The 20,359-nt window shown below is 51.3% G+C and overlaps 8 protein-coding genes across 8 annotated transcripts; 3 read left to right on the top strand and 5 right to left on the bottom strand.

The window, feature by feature from the left end:
- Window positions 1-581: 581 nt before the first annotated feature.
- On the bottom strand, window positions 582-2,111 carry HER10_EVM0004834 (uncharacterized protein; the record flags this gene model as incomplete). Its single annotated transcript, XM_035474465.1, has 2 exons — window positions 582-1,067; window positions 2,094-2,111. The coding sequence occupies 2 exons, from the start codon at window positions 2,109-2,111 to the stop codon at window positions 582-584; spliced, it is 504 nt and encodes a 167-aa protein (XP_035337160.1).
- A 3,242-nt stretch (window positions 2,112-5,353) lies between these two features.
- On the bottom strand, window positions 5,354-6,747 carry HER10_EVM0009440 (uncharacterized protein; the record flags this gene model as incomplete). The annotated part of the gene is made up of 5 exons (XM_035478926.1): window positions 5,354-5,727; window positions 5,788-5,852; window positions 5,914-6,290; window positions 6,363-6,442; window positions 6,501-6,747. The coding sequence occupies 5 exons, from the start codon at window positions 6,745-6,747 to the stop codon at window positions 5,354-5,356; spliced, it is 1,143 nt and encodes a 380-aa protein (XP_035337537.1).
- Window positions 6,748-7,881: 1,134 nt separating this feature from the next.
- On the bottom strand, window positions 7,882-9,478 carry HER10_EVM0008639 (daunorubicin C-13 ketoreductase). Its single transcript, XM_035478154.1, has 4 exons — window positions 9,258-9,478; window positions 8,971-9,203; window positions 8,824-8,896; window positions 7,882-8,769 (listed from the first exon to the last, which is right to left on the bottom strand). The coding sequence occupies exons 1-4, from the start codon at window positions 9,329-9,331 to the stop codon at window positions 8,130-8,132; spliced, it is 1,020 nt and encodes a 339-aa protein (XP_035337464.1). The 5' UTR covers window positions 9,332-9,478; the 3' UTR covers window positions 7,882-8,129.
- A 374-nt stretch (window positions 9,479-9,852) lies between these two features.
- On the top strand, window positions 9,853-11,695 carry HER10_EVM0011357 (uncharacterized protein). Its single transcript, XM_035480790.1, has 3 exons — window positions 9,853-10,751; window positions 10,990-11,309; window positions 11,405-11,695. Exons 1-3 carry the CDS (start codon window positions 10,364-10,366, stop codon window positions 11,678-11,680), a joined length of 984 nt encoding a protein of 327 aa, XP_035337706.1. The 5' UTR covers window positions 9,853-10,363; the 3' UTR covers window positions 11,681-11,695.
- Window positions 11,696-11,832: 137 nt separating this feature from the next.
- On the bottom strand, window positions 11,833-13,553 carry HER10_EVM0007668 (FAD binding domain-containing protein; the record flags this gene model as incomplete). The annotated part of the gene is made up of 2 exons (XM_035477217.1): window positions 12,888-13,553; window positions 11,833-12,832 (listed from the first exon to the last, which is right to left on the bottom strand). Exons 1-2 carry the CDS (start codon window positions 13,379-13,381, stop codon window positions 11,833-11,835), a joined length of 1,494 nt encoding a protein of 497 aa, XP_035337381.1. The 5' UTR covers window positions 13,382-13,553.
- Window positions 13,554-14,780: 1,227 nt separating this feature from the next.
- On the top strand, window positions 14,781-15,522 carry HER10_EVM0009768 (spherulin-1A; the record flags this gene model as incomplete). The annotated part of the gene is made up of 2 exons (XM_035479244.1): window positions 14,781-15,225; window positions 15,293-15,522. The coding sequence occupies 2 exons, from the start codon at window positions 14,781-14,783 to the stop codon at window positions 15,520-15,522; spliced, it is 675 nt and encodes a 224-aa protein (XP_035337567.1).
- Window positions 15,523-17,109: 1,587 nt separating this feature from the next.
- Window positions 17,110-18,440, top strand: HER10_EVM0009945 (tyrosinase central domain-containing protein; the record flags this gene model as incomplete). Its single annotated transcript, XM_035479416.1, has 4 exons — window positions 17,110-17,331; window positions 17,365-17,508; window positions 17,583-17,655; window positions 17,713-18,440. The coding sequence occupies 4 exons, from the start codon at window positions 17,110-17,112 to the stop codon at window positions 18,438-18,440; spliced, it is 1,167 nt and encodes a 388-aa protein (XP_035337587.1).
- A 75-nt stretch (window positions 18,441-18,515) lies between these two features.
- HER10_EVM0007611 (trichothecene 3-O-acetyltransferase) lies at window positions 18,516-19,958 on the bottom strand (the record flags this gene model as incomplete). The annotated part of the gene is made up of 1 exon (XM_035477163.1): window positions 18,516-19,958. The coding sequence occupies exon 1, from the start codon at window positions 19,851-19,853 to the stop codon at window positions 18,516-18,518; it is 1,338 nt and encodes a 445-aa protein (XP_035337377.1). The 5' UTR covers window positions 19,854-19,958.
- Window positions 19,959-20,359: the final 401 nt, after the last annotated feature.

The raw sequence follows: 20,359 nt of genomic DNA, 5'->3' as shown, positions 1-20,359 counted from the left end.
TCCATAACGCTGAATACTTTCGACTCTCTCTTCCTCTCTGCCTCCTTGACCAATTAGAACCTCCCATTTTCGTTCTTTTGCCATTTCTTCCCAGACTTGACATTCTGCAGCTCAAAATTGGCTACATTGACCTTGACATCCTTGGTGATGAGGACTTGACGCTTCCCGTCGGCCTTTGCCGCCATCTCGTCTGCAAGATCGATTGGTGTGGGTGGTAGTTCCGAAGCCATCGACGGCGTCTCGGGGATTTCGTGGAACTTGTCCTTCCCAATATTGAGCATAGACCGTCTCGAGTTTACCGTCCCTAAGCTTTTGTCTTTGGTGTTGGTCTTGTTGCTGGAGAAGAGTTGCGGGACCTTTTGAAGCAAAGGCCGGAGTGCTGGAAGACTTGCGCAGAGGATGGCGCAGAATTCCTCGATGATGGACCATATGACAATGTCGACGTTATCCCACGTAGTATCGAAAGTGCTCGAGAACATGACAAGATATTTCAAACGAACCATAGTTGTGATACAGGCACTGTGAACCATGTTAGTCACAACCGTCGATGATGATAGACCAATATGGCTATAAGGAATGACTCACAATGAGCCAAGGCTGAACATAAAGCCCAGCGCAATTTTCTTCCTGATATTGAGCTGGAGCTTCACCAACTCGGGAATAGGCAGGACCAAGATCACCAAGTCTTCCACAATACTGAAGACTGCTCCGGCGTATCCAATGGCGGTTACGTTGAGGCATGTCCGGTTCGGGTTGCTTCTATCCCAGACCGAAGAGACCGGCGTGCATTGGAACACGATGACCAGGAGGAATATCAGCCCGTGTAGCAGCAAGAACATGATGAAGTAGCGGACGGTGAGCTGGAACCACTTTGCCGGGAAAATTCGGGAGAAGAACAACAGAATCGAGATTTTGGCGAAGACTTGAATCATGATGTAGAGCTGCTGAACGGCGTAGAAAAGCTTGAGTAGTTTCGTTCCGGCATCGAGTTCAATGTTCCAGTAGTGGGTTCCGAATCCTAGGTCGGCACTCGCAATTTCGATGCCAGCCAAGCCGGCTAGCAACATCTGATTTCTCGTCAGCTTTCGCCTTTGGAGTTGCCCACATTTGGCTCACTGTTGCAAAGATGGCTGTCCAGTCATCCCACCACAACTTGTTGGTAATCTTCCATCGTGATATGCACCGCAGCGCAACGACGGGAAATGTGATGACTGACAGCGCGATGGCGATAGTCTTGACTTCATTACTCCTAGACTCTTTGGGGTACGCATCACAAAGGCTTGTCTCGAGCTTGGCGGCGCCTGGCAGTTATCAGCATGTGAGTATCGTGTCGATACTTGCAGAAAACCTACGAGCTTGATCTTCGAGATGACATTTCAGTTGCACACACGTTGACAAATCTGACTGCAATTTGATATTGGGACAGAGACATTCGGTCACAGTCGCAACCGATGCCAAGCTGCAGTTGCCCTCTTGTAGACCTTGTGTGATGCATGGAAGCTATCGCAACAAACGTGACTAGTCAGCCCTGCTGTACTCCATACGGCTCGGAGAATATTTGACAAGGCCCCACGACGGGAATGCAAGGGCATGCAAGTACAAAAAGCAAACAACAGAATTGAGCAAACGATAGAAACTTGACGTTGGTGTTGACTTACTGCGCAATTAGGGATTTGTGTGAGCAGGCCGGCGACGCTCTGAGCCTCGACTACCGAAGCAATACACCACAGCAGGAGCAGTAACAGCGAGCGCCGGCCATACCGCCTCGGATATGTGGTCATCTCCTAGATACCCTGGGGGAAATCATGAACGGAAACAAGTAATTAAACCCAGGGAAAAGCCAGTAGCAAAAATTGAAGAAGCGAAGGGGGAAGGAAAAGGACATCTCCATTCTCCAGGATGTTTGTGCGACCCGTCCGTCTTCTTTAATATGAAGCAAGGCCCTTTATCCGACCTACCTCCTTCTACGAGAAAAAGAGACTGGAACGAATTAAGAAGGCTAAGCAGTGGGCAGCATTGGACCCCTTCCCCTCTCCCACTCACACTTCCTCGAATCCCACCCGGTGGCCAAGACCTCTATCGCGCGAGTGCGCGAGCCCATCTTTCACCATGGCCAACCCACAGTGACACACCCACCACACCCACAGATACCTGCGCTTGTCTCTGCGTCGACGCGGCAGACTTCCGGGCGAAAAGAGCAAAAGCGGGCTAGTCCACCGAGGGGTCAGAACTGCTGCCCGCTGCAGGAAGGAGAAAAAAAGAAGGTACGAAGTGCGCGAAGCATGGTGCAAGGGGAACCCACATGGCGGGTGGGCTTTTCCTGACACACGCTTCTGCATGAACCCTGGCCGACGATAGTTTGGACCAGAGGAAGGACTGTCAATGCGTCTAGAAACACTCTAAGTTGTTTAGTAGAGCCGTACAATGGTAGTGGCTGTGTGGGCCGGCGCCGAACGCCCTCCCGTACTTCTTACTATTGTGTTACTTGTGTGAGATTGTCTCTTGAGATCTACCAAACCCTCCTGGATCAGCTAGACCTTCTTGTTGAAGAAAGAATAAGCAGCGAATACAATACCTAGAATGGCTGGAAGCTAAGCCGAAAGGGCGTCGTACGGCCGAGTTGGTAGGCAAGTAGGGTCGCGTTGGGGGCGATGAATCGGGAAGACCTCCCCGATGAAAGAACCACTCTTTAGGAGCTTTATCACATTTTAGGCCCTGTCAGTGCGGGGATGGGAAACTTGCGATCAGCGACATGCCAAAAGGGGGACCCTCGCCTATGAATCCCCCCACCACCCTTTGGCCATCTTCGTTCGAGAGATGAGCAGACACAGAGAGACAGACGGTACAGACATGAGAGGGGAGGGCGAGAGACAGCGAGTTCCAGCCACAGAGAGATTCGGACGCTACCTATCGGCGAATCTAATGCCGCTCGGGCGTCTCAGGGGCAGCTCGTTGCTCACTGGGTGCGTCCACACCTTGGGACGGACACTAAGTCGTTCCCATGTCGGGTAGCGGAGCGGATAAAGGCAGGCTAAATCCTCTGAAGAGGTCTGACCGGACATCGAATTATCAGCCTGTCCAATGACTCGCGACGGGGGGTTAATTAGGCAAAGTCATGACTTCACTTTGTGTTCGGTGATGTGATTGCCATAGGATGAGAGCGAGGCCGGCACTGCCCGACTGACCAAGTTGAATCAACAGCAGATGGTGTCGGCAGTCTTCAAATGAACACAAAGATGCAGTAAGACAGCATCCATTCCATAGAGATTCAATGTCTCAAGGTATGTTGTAACCGAGGGCGAAGGTTTTCTACCTTTCCACTTGCGTTCAGCTTCCTTTCTAGAACCCTTAAACGTAGATTCCAAGCGAATTCTAGCGTCACGGCGCGCAGGATTTGTTCGATGTTGATTCCTAATCGGCAGATTTAACCCCCTTTAAATAACTTGGGAATGAACATATCAAACCACGGGCGAACTCTGTTCCAATGGTCGCCGGCGCTATACAGGCGCTAACTCCGCAGAAGCAGCGTTTCCCCGGCGCTTGGGTCAGACGACGCCTGGGCGGTCAGTGCCGGAGATTCTGGTTCTGGTGGTAATGGCTTCCTTGCCTAGTTATTCTACTCGATTTGCTGCTCTCTAAACCCGCGCGCTAGAACGGGAGAGGTGATGGTGCCAGGTGGCGGACGGGCGCGGACAACAACTGGAGCCGAAGTTGGTGTGACCTTTCATGGATTTTGAGTTTCGATTCGGATCGTGTTGATTCGAAGTGGCAGCACCTTTCTGAGTCGCCCTTGGATGCTGCCTGACTGTGTCGCCGCTGCACGTCATGATGTGAGGTTCGGATACCAGGTTGACGGCTCTTCGGAGTCGGCTGGGGCTTTTGATGGGGCTGAGATAGACGCGGGCCCTAGTTTCTTATCCCGTGTGTCCCCCTTGTTGCTTGATGTGGTGTTCGTGCCATCGTCTGGCCCTGCTGCCCACGGCGTACGGAGTAGATGGAATGAAGCAGGGACGTGGCCCGAGGTGGGGAGCTGAGTTTGGTAGTTTCAGAAAACCCCAGGAAAAGCACTTGGTACGACCGTACGGATAACTTTCGCCTCTGTCAGTTGGTTTGTGGTGCAAGGCTAGGCTCTTTTAGATCAACCTAAATATCGGTTTTCCGAAGGTCGAACCCGTACTTACGAGTCTCTTCCCTGCTAGATCGTATTAGATCTCAATTAGAGGCTCGGGTTCCTGGTAGGTGGCGGAATTCCTTCCGGTTTGACGTGTACAGCATTTCATTCCATAGTCGCATTGTGAGAGATCTGTCTCGAACTAATGTTAGTATGATGCCTCGAATGCCAAAACATATCTAGTTAGTTGACACCGGCACATCATTCTAATTACTCCTCGTATTTTCTGGGTCATGGGGACGAGATGTCTTGGTCTAAGTGATAGCGAAAGCTTTCATGCCCCGACTTCCGAGCTTGCCTCCATGAAAAATGCCACGGATATCTGTGCAGTTCAAGATCCTCGTTGCCGCGTACCTAGTCCGTCTGTCAAATCCTCCCAGACAGCTTGAAACGGGGCCCGCGGATCCGCAATCTTAGCAGAGTCAGTTGCAAACACACCATAGCTGTCAGCCCTTTTCCCGGCTTTGAACCGCCTCGACCACCGGATGGTTCGACCACGAGCAAACGGGACAGGCATGAGACCATGTTGACATGAGTCCAGACCACACCCGGATCTTTGCTGGCTCCACGGGAGCCAGCAGAAGCTTCGAAGATCACCCCATGGCAGGTGCTTGGGTTCCAAAAGCTTTGGCCGTATAGTCGTGGACGGACGACTTCAAGACCCAGCCCCGGTGATATAAGGCGGAGTTGTGACTGCCTACGTACTCTTGATTACCAGCGGCCGCCGGTTGCGGATGGAATCCCCATTGGCTACAACGACACTCACCCAATCATATGCAATATGGTTTTGAGCACCGGCGACGCTCCGGTGCCAGGACCATCACCGGCTGGCTGGTCGACGGGCGTGCGAGTCGATATGGGAGATCTTCGGTGAAGTTTGCCCCCCATTGCAGCTCGGCAGTTGATAACCCGCTGGTCTCGGGTGGATTACAGATACTGCACGGCCCTGATCACGAATTACTTACCGACTCAGGCTACTGTACGATGGCACTTGTGATATTCGATCGATAGATCCATGTTGATGGCTATTCTGTTTTATATCAAGTCCGTTCGCAACCGTCTTTTATCCGTTCACCAAGCTGGATTTATCCGTACGTCTATGTGGGAATCTCTCAAGCTCATTCGCTGAATAACTCGAAACTGTAACAAACGAAAGTGACGCATGGTAATGGAAGACACTTTCTACAACGCAATCCCAAGAACCTGATCCACCTTGGTAGACTGAGGCGTTCTGTTCCAACAACGTCCATACTCTTGCTGCTCCAGTCTAAGCCAGTGGAAGTCTGGCTTGAAGTCCGGGTTGACGGTCCTCTCGAGCGGTTGATCCTTCCACGGTGTTGCCATCGGCCTTATGACTCGCGGTGCCACAGCGCGGCCGAAAGTTGGCTTTTCAGCAAACAAGGTATACCGCAACGACTTGCTTCTTTCCTTTCGAGGCGTTGGCGGCTTGTTGCGAGAGCACTTGGTGAAGAGAGGAATGATCGGTGGTATTGACATGCAGACGATGCCGATGGTGCACTCTGCGATGGAACAGAGCACCCAGGAGACCCAATCGTCTTTGACAGTGAAGGTCAATGTCTGCACACTCTCTTTTTCGGGATATAAGGAAGACTTACAGGTCAAGTCAGAATCGCTCAGAGGCTCTAGATTGACAAGCTTGAGGATTGCCGCAGCACATGAGCTGAGTCTCTTGTTAGTTAAAACGTTCCTCTCCGTCCGAAACTTCCCCTGTCGAAACTCACAGTCCAGAAATAGCAAAGAGAATCGTGAGCAGAACTTTCCTGCCCGTTGTCATTTTCATGTTCCATATATACGGCAACGGTACGGTGCATAGCAGCATATCGATTGCAATGTTCAACGCCGCGCTGGCATGAAGAAAGTCGATGAAAGGGTAGCAAGTAGCGCTGCCGGTTGAGGAGTCCCATGCCGCCGTGATGGGCTTGCATTGGAAGATGACGGCAAAGACGGATGCCAAGCAGAACCCTCCCGTGACGAACGCCGCACCATACATGATCCAGCGAGCGCTTTTATTTGTTATGAGTCTGAGACAAGAGCCGATGGCTGAGAGACGAGTGAACGCGATTGCGCAAGGATACAAAGTATTAGCAATGAAAATGAGCTACAAGGCCGGTCAGTCATTTTTCATCCCACAGAGATTGTCTCCCTAGTGCATTCGATTCGCAGTCCATACCTGGAGTAAGCTCTTGGTGTTATCAGGAAGGAATTCAGCATCGAGATTCCAGGAGTGCTGACCAAGTCCTAGATCGGTCGCTGGCATCTTTGTAAGTGACAGACTGATGATTTCATCTCTGACGGGTCGAGACCATACCTATAGGAAGCAGTGCGCATACTGCAAAAGTGAAGAGAGCAGAAATGATAACAAGTACATCGTCGCTGAAGAAATTCCGTGTTACAGTGCAGCGAACGATAATCCGCAAAGGCACTATTATTCCGACGAGGACGAAAGCCGTGAGGTTGACCGCCCAAACCACCGTCACCAAACTCCTCTTATCACCAGTGCCACCTCCCGTTCTGACGACCTGCAGATCCGACCCGTTGGCGAGTTCGCTATTCATATTGGACGTATAGAATTGGAAAGGGCGTAGAAAATGTTATCGATGAATCATGTCGACACTCAATGTCGACAGTAAAGAACTGAAAAGCGCTGGGCGTGAAGAAAGGAGAACAATTTTTGCGGAAAAGAAGACCATCAAACATCACGACGAAAGCGCGTCGCGTGACGGGAGGCCAATGACTTTTCTATACAGACTCGAAAGTATTCTATGCTCATGCATCACGGCCGTTGTCATACGCATCGACAAGCCACCATGGTTTCACGAGTGACGTTTTGCGCCTCCTCCCCTTCGGCGCCACGCGAAAGAATGGCAGATCAAAGAGAGACCTCACCGAGTGCCGCGTCAACGGGCGGGAGCTAGCAGCGTCTTCCAAGGCACTACAGTGTGCAAAGTCTTCATAAATTGCTTGAGGGTGTACGTGCAAACTCGTGTTTGTGGAGCGCGATATGCTATGGCCCTTCGGTCTTTGTGCGGGAAGAGAAAGTCTTAACAACGAGTACGGATAAATGTAAACAGCATATTTTCCATCTTGTAGGTCGTTTCGCATCTCCAACTTCACATCGTCGATGTAGTCTCCGAGTGAAGAAACGACGATGAGGATTCCTGTTCGGAACATGAAAAGAAGATTACGGCACAGCTTATCTCGGCGCCAATCGACAAGAGGCCGCCACAAGACCGCCCTCTCCAATTCTTCAAGAGGAGCTACGGGCAGAACAAAATTGGCAATCCCAAATTAGACCAACATAGCTCACCTATTTCAACCTAATGCCTCGGACTGGGAGCAAACTAGTTCTCAGCGCACTGACGTCTTGAGGAAAAATTCTGCCTTTGCCGACTCACCTGACGGGGCCGGACCGTCTCGATGGATTATCACGGCATTCTCAACACGTGGGATACAGGCATCTGTGAGCAGTGGGACACTGGTCTGGAAAACTATTGACATTGGGATCATCGTGGCATATTGTGATGGCCCAGGCACTAAACATGCATCCTGTTGTGAGATTGCGGGAATCGCGGGAGATCAGCCTTAGTGAAACATCATGTAATTATTACTGGAAGCTGCGAGGCGTCATTATTTCTTTCTCAATTTTCTTGATGCTCTGAAAGGATCCTGAACCTCATTTCTGAAGAGTGGGTGCGCGTCGGTTCCTTCGAGATGGTATCAACCGGCTTCACACGTCTTCGGAGAATGCTATCCCTTGCACTCGGAAACGGGACCTGTATACTCCGTAACCGCATGCCCCCTGAGGGTTTCGAACAAAATTTGATATACTACCGTCTTCTGTCGTTTGATCGTGTATTTGTGTGTATCGAGAATAGGATAGATGAGAACATCCGTATGGAGGCCTGGGAAAACCTCGTCTGCCATCATTCTGTCACGACTACCATTCTTGAAGAGCTGCGAGACCGAGAGTCGACAAGTACTTGTTCGCCTCGACTGTGGTGTGCTCCCACATGCCCTTCACCTGCTTCTCGTCCTTGGCGACTGGATTCGGTGTCACGATCTTTCCAAAAGGCTCTAAGTACTTACCCTTGTACTTGTCTGCGTTCTCGCGTACCTCGGCGGCAGTGGCCGCAAAGACGGATGTGATGGCGCCCTGGTCGACGGTAAGGAAGGCCGCCGATCTAACGAGCGAGAAGAGGGAGTTTCCAATGTCCTTGCTACCAGGAGTGGCTACGCCACCCGGATGCACCGAGATGGACAGGATCGGGAGACCTTGCTCATCCAGAAGTCGCTGCAACTCTTGGGCGAAAAGGAGATTGGCGACCTTGGAGACAGCGTAACGGATCATGTCTACCACGAAAATACGGCTAATGATATAGCGCCATTGCCACGGGTAATAAGGCACAGGCTTCGTCAAGAAGGAAGCGGAATCAAAGGTGAAGCCGTAGTTCGATGGCAGCATGGCATAGTTGACGTTGGAGCTGAGAGTGATGATACGGACGTCGGCCCCGGATTGTTTTGTAGCTTCTTTGAGAAGTGGCAGTACGCCGTTGGTGAAGACAAAATGCCCTACGTGGCTAGTTGCATGAAATATTAGCAAACATGTCCACGTGGTTTTGAGGAGTACTTACTTAACACCCATGTGCCATTCCCACCCAGGACCCATCGTCTCCGTCGTGCCGGAGGCTAGACCGGCATTGTTTACTTTGAGGGGTGTCCTATCAGCATGATTCTGCAATTTCTGCTCTCAACTCTCAAAGAGCACAACGACAACTCACTAAGGATGTCCACCCTGGTCTCCTTGCTTTTCAGCTCTTCAACAGCGGAGGCGACCGACTTGAGGTCTGCCAAGTCCATGGGAAGCCAATGCAGGTTGCCGGCGTTTATCGCAGAATTTTCGGCCGTCAGCACTGTGCGAGTCTCGTCGGCTTTGGCCTTTGATCTTGCTGTGAAGTAAACCTTGGCACCTCGAAGGGCGAGGTACTTGACTGTTGACAAGCCAATGCCTGCACTGAGGGTGTGTCAAAAGAAATGCATGCTTTCTGCGGTTGGGTCCACAACATACTTCCCGCCGGTGACAACAACCACTTTACCCTCGAGGTTGGGCATATCAGTGAGGGGATCCCACTTTCCTGACATGTTGAGCTGCTTGTTTTCTCTCCAACTTGTTGCAATCCAGGAACTTTGTAGTCGAATTACTTTTTCCCGATCAAGTCAGGTCTTCTACGCAATGTTTTCTCCTGTCTTCGTCGATGTACTTATTATCTTCAGCGCGAAGGATTCATCGATCTGGTGCGTCGCGTTCACGGTATCCTTGCCAGGCACACTCAGGTTAACGTCTCCCTTCTCGGACACTTTTCAAACATTGCTCATGTAATCAACCCGTAGACCGGTGCCGAGCCCGACGGAAGCGGAGACGACTGGGGGTTCGGATGGAGCCGCTGACCCTTGAGTCTCGTCCAATTCGGGACAATGCTGGCCTTGGCATTCTCCACCGTTGTTGGGACGGTTGAAACATCTGAGACTCCGATTCGTGGAGAGTCTGGACGCTATCCACCGGCCGCTCTTTGTTGCCGGGGTTTGGTCGAAGATAAGAGACATATGATTGGCCAGGTTCCGCAACATGGCCAGAATCAACCTGTAACCAACAAGCAAAGTGAGTCGATGGCTGTCTATTCGTTCAAAGACCGCACGCGGTGGAGGGAGGAGGCGGCGGAAGAACATGAGGAGGGGGGCCGGAGACGAAGCTCAACGTCGACAACAACGTCAGCTTTCTACATTGTCCAGACATCCTCCTCTTTCGATTCTGCCACACACCCTTCCTGTCAATCAGGATTTCACTCCTCTCGTCTCGTACACCAGAAACCCTTGTGTGACCCGAGCGTTTGCTAAAATAGGCAAATGCCAACCTTGTCCCCAGATCATCACGGACGTCTCCCGAGCCACTGAGGCCCGCTCAAGTCGCCCATCTCGTACCTCTCGTCCCGGCCCTACGGTTCAGGTCGATTAGCGGGTTCCTCTCGTCGCCTTGCGATTCGGTAACGAAGGCCCTTGGCTCCATTTTCGAGGTGAATCAGGAAGGGGTACGAAGGGTACGCCATCCGAGCTCGTTCAACGTCCAGCCCTTACTCGTTCGCCTCTCGACGACAGCGGTACACGGCTTCGCCCGCGATGCCGCCCGCGAGCAAGGGCGGCGGCAGGAACCGGGAGGAAGGGTTCCTTTTTGTACCCATCACCCATCCAAGCGAGACCAAGGCATGGAAGAAAAAGGTCAGATCGCACGCCGCACGAAATCCAAAGGCCCGTCAGCAGCGGGTGGCCGCCTATCAGAAGTCAAACACACCTCCTGAGCAAGGTCTAATCGAAGATTCCCCGGCTCGCCCATCGATTCAATCTGTGAGGTTGTGGCTTGTCACGACCCTGAAAAACGGCTCGCGTTCTGGTCACACCCCCCTTCTCGCCGGCAGCCCCATATCAATGCTCGGCGCCGCTAGAACGGATCCATTCAATGCCTTCGTCAGGAGGGTCACTATCCAAGAGCAAGGGCTTCTTGACCACTGTGAGTATGCCACCTGAAAGCTTGATTGATCATGTACATCAGCCTGTAGAAGTGACGGGCCATGACTGCAGTCTACCTTACAGGTATAGAAGGGTGGGCTGCGGCATAAAGGGACTTATTCCTATTCCTTCCCGCTCATCCCGTTGCTTGCATGATCAGACTGCAGCTTACACCCCAGAAAGAGCGTGATGTTATGCTTGATTGGGCCAAGGCCAAAGCTGACCATGTCTGTATGTAGTCCTTCGCAGCATGGCGTTACTTGAGTTGATCCGCTTGCCAGAGATGGAAGTGATGGTGCAAGGTGAACGAACGGCATTCTGCAAGATGATGACGACCTACTGGGTGCAATCAGCCCTCGCCGATCCGGGAATGCTTTCTTTGGTACTCCTCTGGTCCATGCGACACCTTGCCACTGTACGAGAGGAGGGCTACAGTGACCCTGTGATGACGATGTATAAGATGGAGACGATACGCCAGCTCAACGCAACAATCACCAGAGAGGGAAACAACATCAGTAACCTCACCATGGCCAAGAGCCTTTGCTTGGCATCAGACGCTGTAAGAGATTCCCAATATCCTCAAGGGTTCAAGATCATATGCCTACTTAGTATCAAGTGAGTACGAACATGAGGTGCTGACATAAATCATTCAAGAATTTGGTTGGAGAACCTGACGTAGCCGAAAAGCACTTGAAAGCCGTTGAACGCATGGCACTTCTGTGCACCGGTGGGACAAAGTCGGCTGTGGGAGAGGGGGATGAGTCGCTCAACGATTTGCAAATGTTCTTTAGCGAGAACGATCAGTCCCCGGCACACATGGCACAGGTCAACCTCAGCTTTAAAACAGATGAATCGAAAAGAGCTGGGGGAGTAAACCGAAACATGGACTATGTAATACGCCCGACGAGAACTCCGACGAGAGCTGCTTAAATCACTCATCCCAACATAACATTGTGATATTTCAGTGCTTGGTGCCAGTGGTCTTATTGATGCTCTTGTGTCTCATTCAAACAATGTTCGTACACGCCATAGCGTGGAACCAATATAACAGTAAACAGGCTAGTTACATATGTGCGCAAGACTTATGAGCCCACCCCCTGCGGGTAGGTGAACAAATTCTTGGGATCAAGCTTAGCCTTGATAGTCTTCAAACGCCCCAGATTATCCCGATAGTACTGATCTTGTGCATCCGCATTGCTGAGCTGAGAGTCGGCATAATTCACGTAGCGACCCCACTCGTTCGTTGCCATCGTGTTTGTTACTGATGCCATCCATTTGCTGAGGAATCTGTACCCAGACTTGGGGTACGTAGAACCTCCAGAAGAGTCATAGAACTGCCACATAAGCACCTTATCACGGTGGGCGTAAGCTGTCGCCGAGTTGGAGACTTGTGCTGTCTTGGTTTTTCCACCATGGATATCAATGATGACAAACCAGCCGCTGTCCGTCGACTTTGCTGTGTTCTGATAGTAATCGGCGAAGGCAGCGAAGCCCGCATTCGAGACCGTCTTGGTCATGAGACTCGAGGCATAGAAAGTATCCGACAGGCTCTGCGGCCCAGTCTCATCAAGGGCCACTGAGCCGGCATAGTGCTGCAGCTGACCGATCCAGTCAGTCTGCGTGATGGTTGCGCCACCGACGTCGATGCCTAGGGGTGAGAGGAACTTCTTGAGCACGGCGCGTGTCTGATCCGCGGTTCCGTAGTAGAGGCCGTCAAACGCGGTGCTGTCAGCGGTGACGACGGCTCGCATGTTCAACTCGATAGGCTTGTCATTCTGGGCATATTCTTGAAGAGCCACGAGAGCCGCAGCCAGCTTATCCTTCTTCAATGCTGATGAGACCTTGAACCATGTGACAACTGAGGGAGCTGCGAAGGTGTTGAACTTGAACTCGGTGACGATGCCGAAAGACGATCCCGCGCCACGGAGGGCCCAGAAGAGATCCGTATTCTGGGTCTGTGATGCTTTGACGACCTTTCCGTCGGCAGTCACTACGGTCGCCTCAACAATCCAGTCTTGCGCAAGGCCGTACATGGAAGATGAAAAGCCGAAGCCTCCATGCAAGACATGTCCCATTCCAACACTACCAACTTGGTGTTAGCCTCTTCCACAGCTGACCGATGTACTTCGATGCTTACCCAGGACATGACCCATGTGAGATGGCCCGGCTTCCCTGATTAAATAGCTCCGTCGCGATGTGACCGAGCCTCGCGCCCGCTTGCACCGTCGCAGTGTTATCGGAATTTAACGTCACGCCGTACATCTCGTCCAGCCAAACAACCACATGGCCGTTTTCGCCGCCGAGCCCGGCCGAAGAGTAGCTATGACCGCCGCCCCGGGCCGTGACCTTGAGATTATATTGCGCTCCGCATTTCACGGCAGCCTGCACATGTGTGACATCGGTGGCCGTTACGACAACGGCTGGTGTGTATTGCAAACGAGAGTTGTAGGGCCGAATGTCGTTGGACCAATCTGAGGATGAGGATACGGCTACTGGTGCCTTGGCGGCGTTGAGACAGCCCTGGACTGTGTTATTCGATGTGCCGGGTTTGCTTGCTGCTTCAGGCAATGGCTTAGCCACGGCAAAGTGAAGGTTGCTAAGAGCCAAGAAAAGAATGATATCCGACCGCATGTTGTCAATGAATGTAAGTGTGCTTGGCTTGACTGATGGGAGTCTTGATCCAGCTCTCTATGCCATGTAGGTTTATATGTCGATAAGGATGTCTGTCCCTGCATGTGGTGTTGCAGGCCCAGGCTCATTCGCCTCCACGGGAGCGGTAAAGGTTCGGCAGGGCCGCTCATCATCTCTTTGATCTTTGAACACGATCCGAACAAGCTTGTCCACGGAGCCATCTGGATTTGTGGATTTCCTGGGGATCAGACCAGACAATGGAAAGAGGCGCCAGTTCCCGAGGAGATGACCGCACTGGTCTTTGTCCAGGACCTTAGTCGCAAACAGTTTAGCTTGGAAGTCGATCTGTTTGCACCGACGGAAACGGCTCAAGACCAAACCGATCGCAGATTTAGCCCTTTCAAACACGAGAAATGAGTGCGAGGTGCGGCAAGGTGGCCAAACTTCGGGAACCCAGATCAACGTTCTAGAGAGGCGCTTGTTTCGGGCTCTCCTGGGCCGAATTCCATCCTGCGGTCCTCCGATATGAACAATGAATCCAAGGTTTACAATGATCGTGGGACAGCACCCAACGTGCCAACCAAAGGCGTGCTCCTCAGGCGTTTCGTCATAGGTGAGCTTCAAGGCGATGGCTCGCATTTGAGTATAGCGGAGGAGCAAGCCGCAAGATGACTGCATGTGTTTAATGGCCCAATCCCAGCACATTGATCCTCAACCAACCTGAAGGGGTGGCTTAGCCCCTACTTGACTGTGAGATAGTGCCACACATGGCTCCTGTCTCAGCCACTAAAATTATTGATGGCCGATAGCATCAGAAGCAGGGAAAGCGCATTTATCCGCCATAATGACAATTCTCGCGAAGCACTTTTGCAGTCTTGATAGATCAATTAAGCAGAGAATGTGATAAGAGGTATATTTATTTACCCCAGCTTGTTAGGCTGTCTTCGCACTGATACTGTCAAGAAGCTGATTGCCTGAGCCTAGAAAGGCGACATGTTGAACTCAGCGATTCGGAAACCCTTGACATCGCACTAATATCTCACTCGACTCCTGAAGGATCTCCATGACAGCGCAGCATCTGCATGCCTCGATATAATTGGGACGCACGACAAATTTCTCAACTCCTCCTTGGCCCCCACTCAGTATCTGTGCCTACAATTGACGTCTATGACTCTCTGAGCCTCACTCGTCTGGCATTTAGGATGATCCTTCAGTTGGGGGCGAGTTCCGAGCTGAGCAACCTTCACATCTTTCTGCAAATTTGGGAAATATAAAAAGAATGTTGAATATCGAGAATCTTCACGATGTTTCGAATATGCTTTAAATCACAGCTGCGTTCTACTTCATTGGATACCTGTCAGAAGTGCCAACAATATCCTTCACGCTGTCTTCTAGCACGATGTTGACTAAATTCTTCAACGTTCTCTTCGTCGCGGGTATTGCCCTTGCAGTTGATAAGCCAGTGAAGCCCGAGATCAATGCAGAGCTAAAGACAACGGCCACTGAGCTCGAGAAGTTGCAGCTCGTCAAAGATGACTATGTATTTGACTTCAAAAAACACGAGTACTTCACATACTCGCCCGGCGGTGTTGTGAATGCCAACGCAGCGAACTTTCCCGCGGCAACTGGTCACGGGCTGACTGTCGCCTGGCTCGCTCTTGGGCCTTGTGCCATGCTGCCGCCTCACCACCATCCTCGTGCCACCAACTTCGTGGTCGCCGTGGAGGGCCAGACCCAGACATGGATGGTCCAAGAAAATGGCGCCGACCCGGTTACTACGACACTCAACCCTGGGCAGCTGACTATCTTCCCCAGGGGCAGTCTCCACACTATGCAGAACACAGGTATGTTTATGGTTCACGACGGGGCGGCACGAACAAGTTCTTGGCTAAGTGCGACCTCTTTTTGCAGGGTGCGGCAATGCTACGCTTATTTCAGCCCTTGACTCCGATGACACGGGTACATTGAATATACTCAATAGCCTTTTCAAGTTGCCCAATGACATGGTTCAGGCTGCCTTCGGAGGCGTTTCGGGATCGAATAGTACCGAAGGGAATGGAAGTCGTGTTCCTGGTGTGGGTACCGGGGCTGCTCTTGGATCCGAAGAGTGCTTGGCCAGGTGTGGCATGGGAAAGCACTAGAGTGATAGACCGAAACGACACGACTTTGCAGGCTGGTTGAAGGGACCGTTCTATGTATGAACTTATGGAATACATGCTTTCACTTCTCTTTAGAGTGCTAACACATCACTTCGCTAATGCTTATGTAGTCTGTATGTGAAGTCAGAAACATGATGCATGGACTACTTCTTAGGGAGGTTTAGAAGAATATTACTCAGAAATGACTATGAGTGAGAAGATAGAGTCGAAAGTTCGCATTTTGGATAAGCGGACATCTATGTCCTCCTTCATGCGAGCTACTCCTATAATGAGTTGAAACACCCTTGTCTTTGCCACTGCACCAGAGTCCCTTTGACAGATACTCAGACGTTGTCAGTGAGTCAGTCAAAGATGGTGATGTTGCATCATGCTACCTCGTGGCTCGTATCCCGACAATGAGAACAATCCTTAGAGCTGCGGAAAAGTCCCCAGAAACCCTGTGAAGCTGATGTCTCCATTGCAATCGACATGTCTACAGCCCACATAAAAGCTTGCCGAACAAGCATGGAAGCGTCAGGAGCTTAGCCTGAAGTGCCATAGGATTCGAAGGTTGACGAGACCGGACTAAGCGATGGTCAAGCTACTCTATTATTCGACGGACTTGACTGCCTATTAAATCAACTAGAAGGGAAGACTTCGCCTCTAGCCATAAACAAGACGATATGTGACAGGGAAGGAGCTATCCATATGGAACGTCATCTTTAACAATATGACTAGCTTTCCTATAGGAAGTGGTTGCAATACTCACATAGATTGCTTCCCCACTTGGTCGCAACTCAAAGTTCTAAGAAGGCTTGCTGACCCCGAGCTGCGGAACCGGAAAGCTCCCGACCACCACAGAGCTTATTCTATCAACTCCAGTCTCACAAACCTAAAATAGATGCCAACACTCCTCGGCTACCAAAATGCTTGTTTGCAATTGAAGGTGACCTTGCATCAGGAATTATACCCAAGAGTCTTAGCGATGAAATCAAGGTTATTTTGAGAGCCTGGGTTTCAACTCTGACCTGCTTTGTGAGGACTAGAGCCTTGGGCAGGTATACTGCGCCCTCTGTTCACGCGCGAGTAAGTAGCTCGGACCAAACTGACGGAAAAGGCTCCGTCAATTCAAGTCGCGAAGTTGACTGTGCCATCGCGGCTGTTCGGCGCGCTTGACAAGGCTTGAGGGTGGTGTCCCAGAGAACAAGGTTCCATGCTAGAACCCACGCGCAATCCGCGCATTCGTGCCCTGGGTCGGGATCCTCTAAGCGATGTTGCAATTTGCATCTTCGAAGACTAGTATAGTACCCCACGAGACTCATGATCCTAGCCAGGGATGATGCTGTCAACGCAAGCACACCTAGTCATATCCCAAATAGCGTGAATGGATGTGGTTGGACCCACGGGCATTGGCTATCGGGAGGTTTTATATAGTTCTGCTGTCATTTTGTTGAATTTAAGAACCTCGGAGTCCGCTCTGTTAGCCGTGTCATCCTCATCAAGCAGCCTAATAATCATTCATTGACCGCGCCAAGAGGCCATTGAACTTCAAGCAGTCGAGCATTTTTCGGCGTCCATTCTTTTCCCACCATGAGTCCTTCTCTTCTCGGCGCCTTTTCGGTGCTCTTCTTTGCCATCTCCTTCTTACTCCCTGTTAACGCCGCAGCGCCATCTTACAACTTTACCCAAGAGGCCATCAACAACGGCGACGCTCTCGCTCAACTTGCTGCAAAGGCTCTCGCTAACTCCAAAGCCTTACACCAACGTTCGGCAGCATTTGCAAACTCGACATGCACACCGGACAATGTTCGCGTCCGCCGAGAATGGAGAACACTCCCGGCCGAGCAGCGGAGAGCCTTTGTAGCTGCCATTGAGTGCATGCAGAGCTCCCCGAGTTTGTATGAACCGGGAGTGATGCCGGCTGCGAAGACTTTGTATGATGATTTTGTGGCCATCCACCTCAAGCAGACCCCTGTAATCCATAGATCGGTAAGATCGCAAATTCCGTGTGGGCGAAAAGATATTGTGCCGATTGCTAATGTTCCTCTCGTTCTTCTGCTTAGGCTAATTTCCAGCTCTGGCATCGCCTGTTTACTGATGTATTTGAGCAGAAGGTCCGCGAATGCGGTTATACTGGTAGGCTCGCGTAACTGCCTTGTCTTTTATCTGTATACATCTGACACATTATGTTAGGTACATTCCCCTTCTGGGAATGGGGTTATGATGCGGAAGATCCTGCGCTATCACCTCTCTTTGACGGATCAGACACTTCCATTGGCAGCAACGGCGCCTTTGTTCCTCATGAAGGCCTCGAAATTCACCAGGCTTACACTAACGTGACCCTCAAACTCGAACCCGGATCTGGCGGCGGCTGCATCATGTCGGGCCCCTTCTCCAATATGACTGTCAACCTTCCCGTCGTTCAGAACACCGACACTCCCCTCGCTGCTGACCCGCGCTGCTTGCAGCGAGACCTCAACAAGCACGTCTCTTCGCGACACACCACGTTCCGGAACACGACTCTCCTTCTGACTGAGCACAACACGATCGAGTCATTTTGGGGTTTCATGAACGGCGATGATCGTTATATCAGCCCCTTTGAGCTGGGAGTTCATGCGGGTGGCCATTGGCAGCTCGGAGGCGACTCTGGCAACAACTTCTTCATCTCTCCAGCCGACCCAGCTTTCTTCCTGCACCACAGCCAGATCGACCGCGTTTACTGGATCTGGCAGATGCTTGACTGGGAGAACAGACAGGACATCTTTGGCACTGTCACGATGCAAAATATCCCGCCGAGTCGTAACGGCACTTTGGACGACCTTGTTGATCTTCGCCCTTTGGCTGAGCCGAGAAAGTTGAGGGACCTGATGAGCACTGTTGGTATTGGTGGCTCTCCATTCTGCTATGTCTACGAAGGATAATTCCTCTTATCACATTAGACCGAGTTTTGGGGGAAACACGAAGACCTTCATTAAAGGGCCTGGGATGCCTGATAATTACTCTCCTATGTACTTGGAATACTTCAACCATAATTCATCTTTCTTCAACCCTTCCATGTCCTCTTCCCTTAGACATATTGCAAGTGCGATGCTCCCATCTGGTGCCTTGGGAAGCAGGTACCCAAGACTCTCCACGGGTGTGAATTGCGGTCTCCGGACCGACTCAGGCCTGCCCTGTCCCAATCCGAAATCGTGCTCATACAGATTGAGTTTCGCCCAGGAGCTAAAGGCCAAGTCTCTATCGAGACGAAGGGTCCCGGTGAATGAGAATGCACCCTTATCGGCCGCTTGGTTTATGAGTGTCGCCAAAGCTCGTACTCCATAGCTCAAGGCTGTAGGATCTACAGTTGATCGGAGTTGAGATGCCGCTTCCCCTAAGGGCCTTTCGACGAGGTCCTTGATTGCCATAGAGTTATTCGTCATGCTCTGGATGAGCCCCGGGAAGGTTTGAGGGATGCCCATATATCCTCGCACATTGATAGCTCGAGCAAGCTTAGTTTCCGCTTCGTGAGGTAGGCGGTTCGCACGAATGCGACTGATTGACTGCCAGACGAAGGCGGTGACGGCATCGTCCGTTGTGATGTACCCTGACTTGATTGTCTCTGATGACAAGGATTTCAAGGCTGACAGAGACGCTGACGAAAAGTCAAAGTAGGCCCAGCTGCATGTGGCAGGTGTCGCTGCTGGCGTTGCCGAGGGCTTGTTGATCATCGCATCAGTCTCGGGTCCGCCCTTGTAGTCTTCGAGGAGGGGAATGATGTTATGGCGTGTCAGGTTTCCGGTTGCTACTTCCTCCTCGGTGAATTCCTCGCCCTTGCACGCCTTGGACAAGAGTTTGATGAGCTGTCCTTGCCCGGTGCCATCAAGTACCTGATGGTGGCCGAGGAAAGCGAGAATGAGCCCGCCTTTGATGAAGGTGGCCTGGGTAATGAGGACTGGCTCAGGCTTGCCTACCAGCTTTGGGTCGATAGGAAGAGTCGGGCGAGGACAGATGACGCTTTCGTCCAGCATGCTGAAGGGGAACTGTGAAGCTTTCATGTTGTTCATCGACGATACTGCCGGGTCCTTTCTCAAATCTTTGATGATCAAGGGCGGGGTTGCTTCATGTGGAACGATCTTGAAGATGCCTGTGTTACCTTCGCTCGCGCCCTCATTAATAATCTGTCCTGCAACCCATGGAAAACTCGCAGTAAGCCGCTCGAGACCGCTTGACAGAGTCTTGGTGATGTTTGCGTATGACTGATCATCCTTAACGGAAAAGCAGACCGCTATCTGGGTGTAGATCTTCAGACCAGGCTGTTGGCCCAGAATCTCGATCGATTCGTTCATGACCATGCTGCTTGAAGTGACTTGATGGAAACGAACACCAAGAAGTGCAATCGCTTTGCTAGAAAATTGAAGATGTCGGTGTTTATGTACTAGAGTAATGCTGAAAGATGTGAAGTCGGAAAGAGTTGGCCGTCAGCTCGTGGCCTCCGGGGCGAGACCTGCATACTAGTATTAATAAGTCTCGATAAGTGACCCAATACCAATTGTTTCGAAGAGCTCTGTTCCGCCCAGCAACACTTCAAGGCCCACTATGAATCATCATGGCTCACCACAATAACCGACTCTCATTGGTCCATGGGCTTCAGCATGGCCCCCATCCCACTCCGACGGCTTCTCGTGGTACCTTACGGTTATTGTGACTCAAACACGTCTTCTAATATCTCTATACAAATGGTCTTCATCATGTGCATCATCGTTACTACCTTTATGATTGTCAGTATTCTCATCCCCACTGTTGATGTTCCGAGTTTCTATGACACTCTGTTCGTGGACGTATGGTTCAGGTACCTCAG

Source organism: Colletotrichum scovillei (genome assembly GCF_011075155.1).
Source record: "Colletotrichum scovillei strain TJNH1 chromosome Unknown Contig00002, whole genome shotgun sequence".
Lineage (NCBI taxonomy): Eukaryota > Fungi > Ascomycota > Sordariomycetes > Glomerellales > Glomerellaceae > Colletotrichum > Colletotrichum scovillei.
This window is presented reverse-complemented; position numbering and strand designations above follow the sequence as displayed.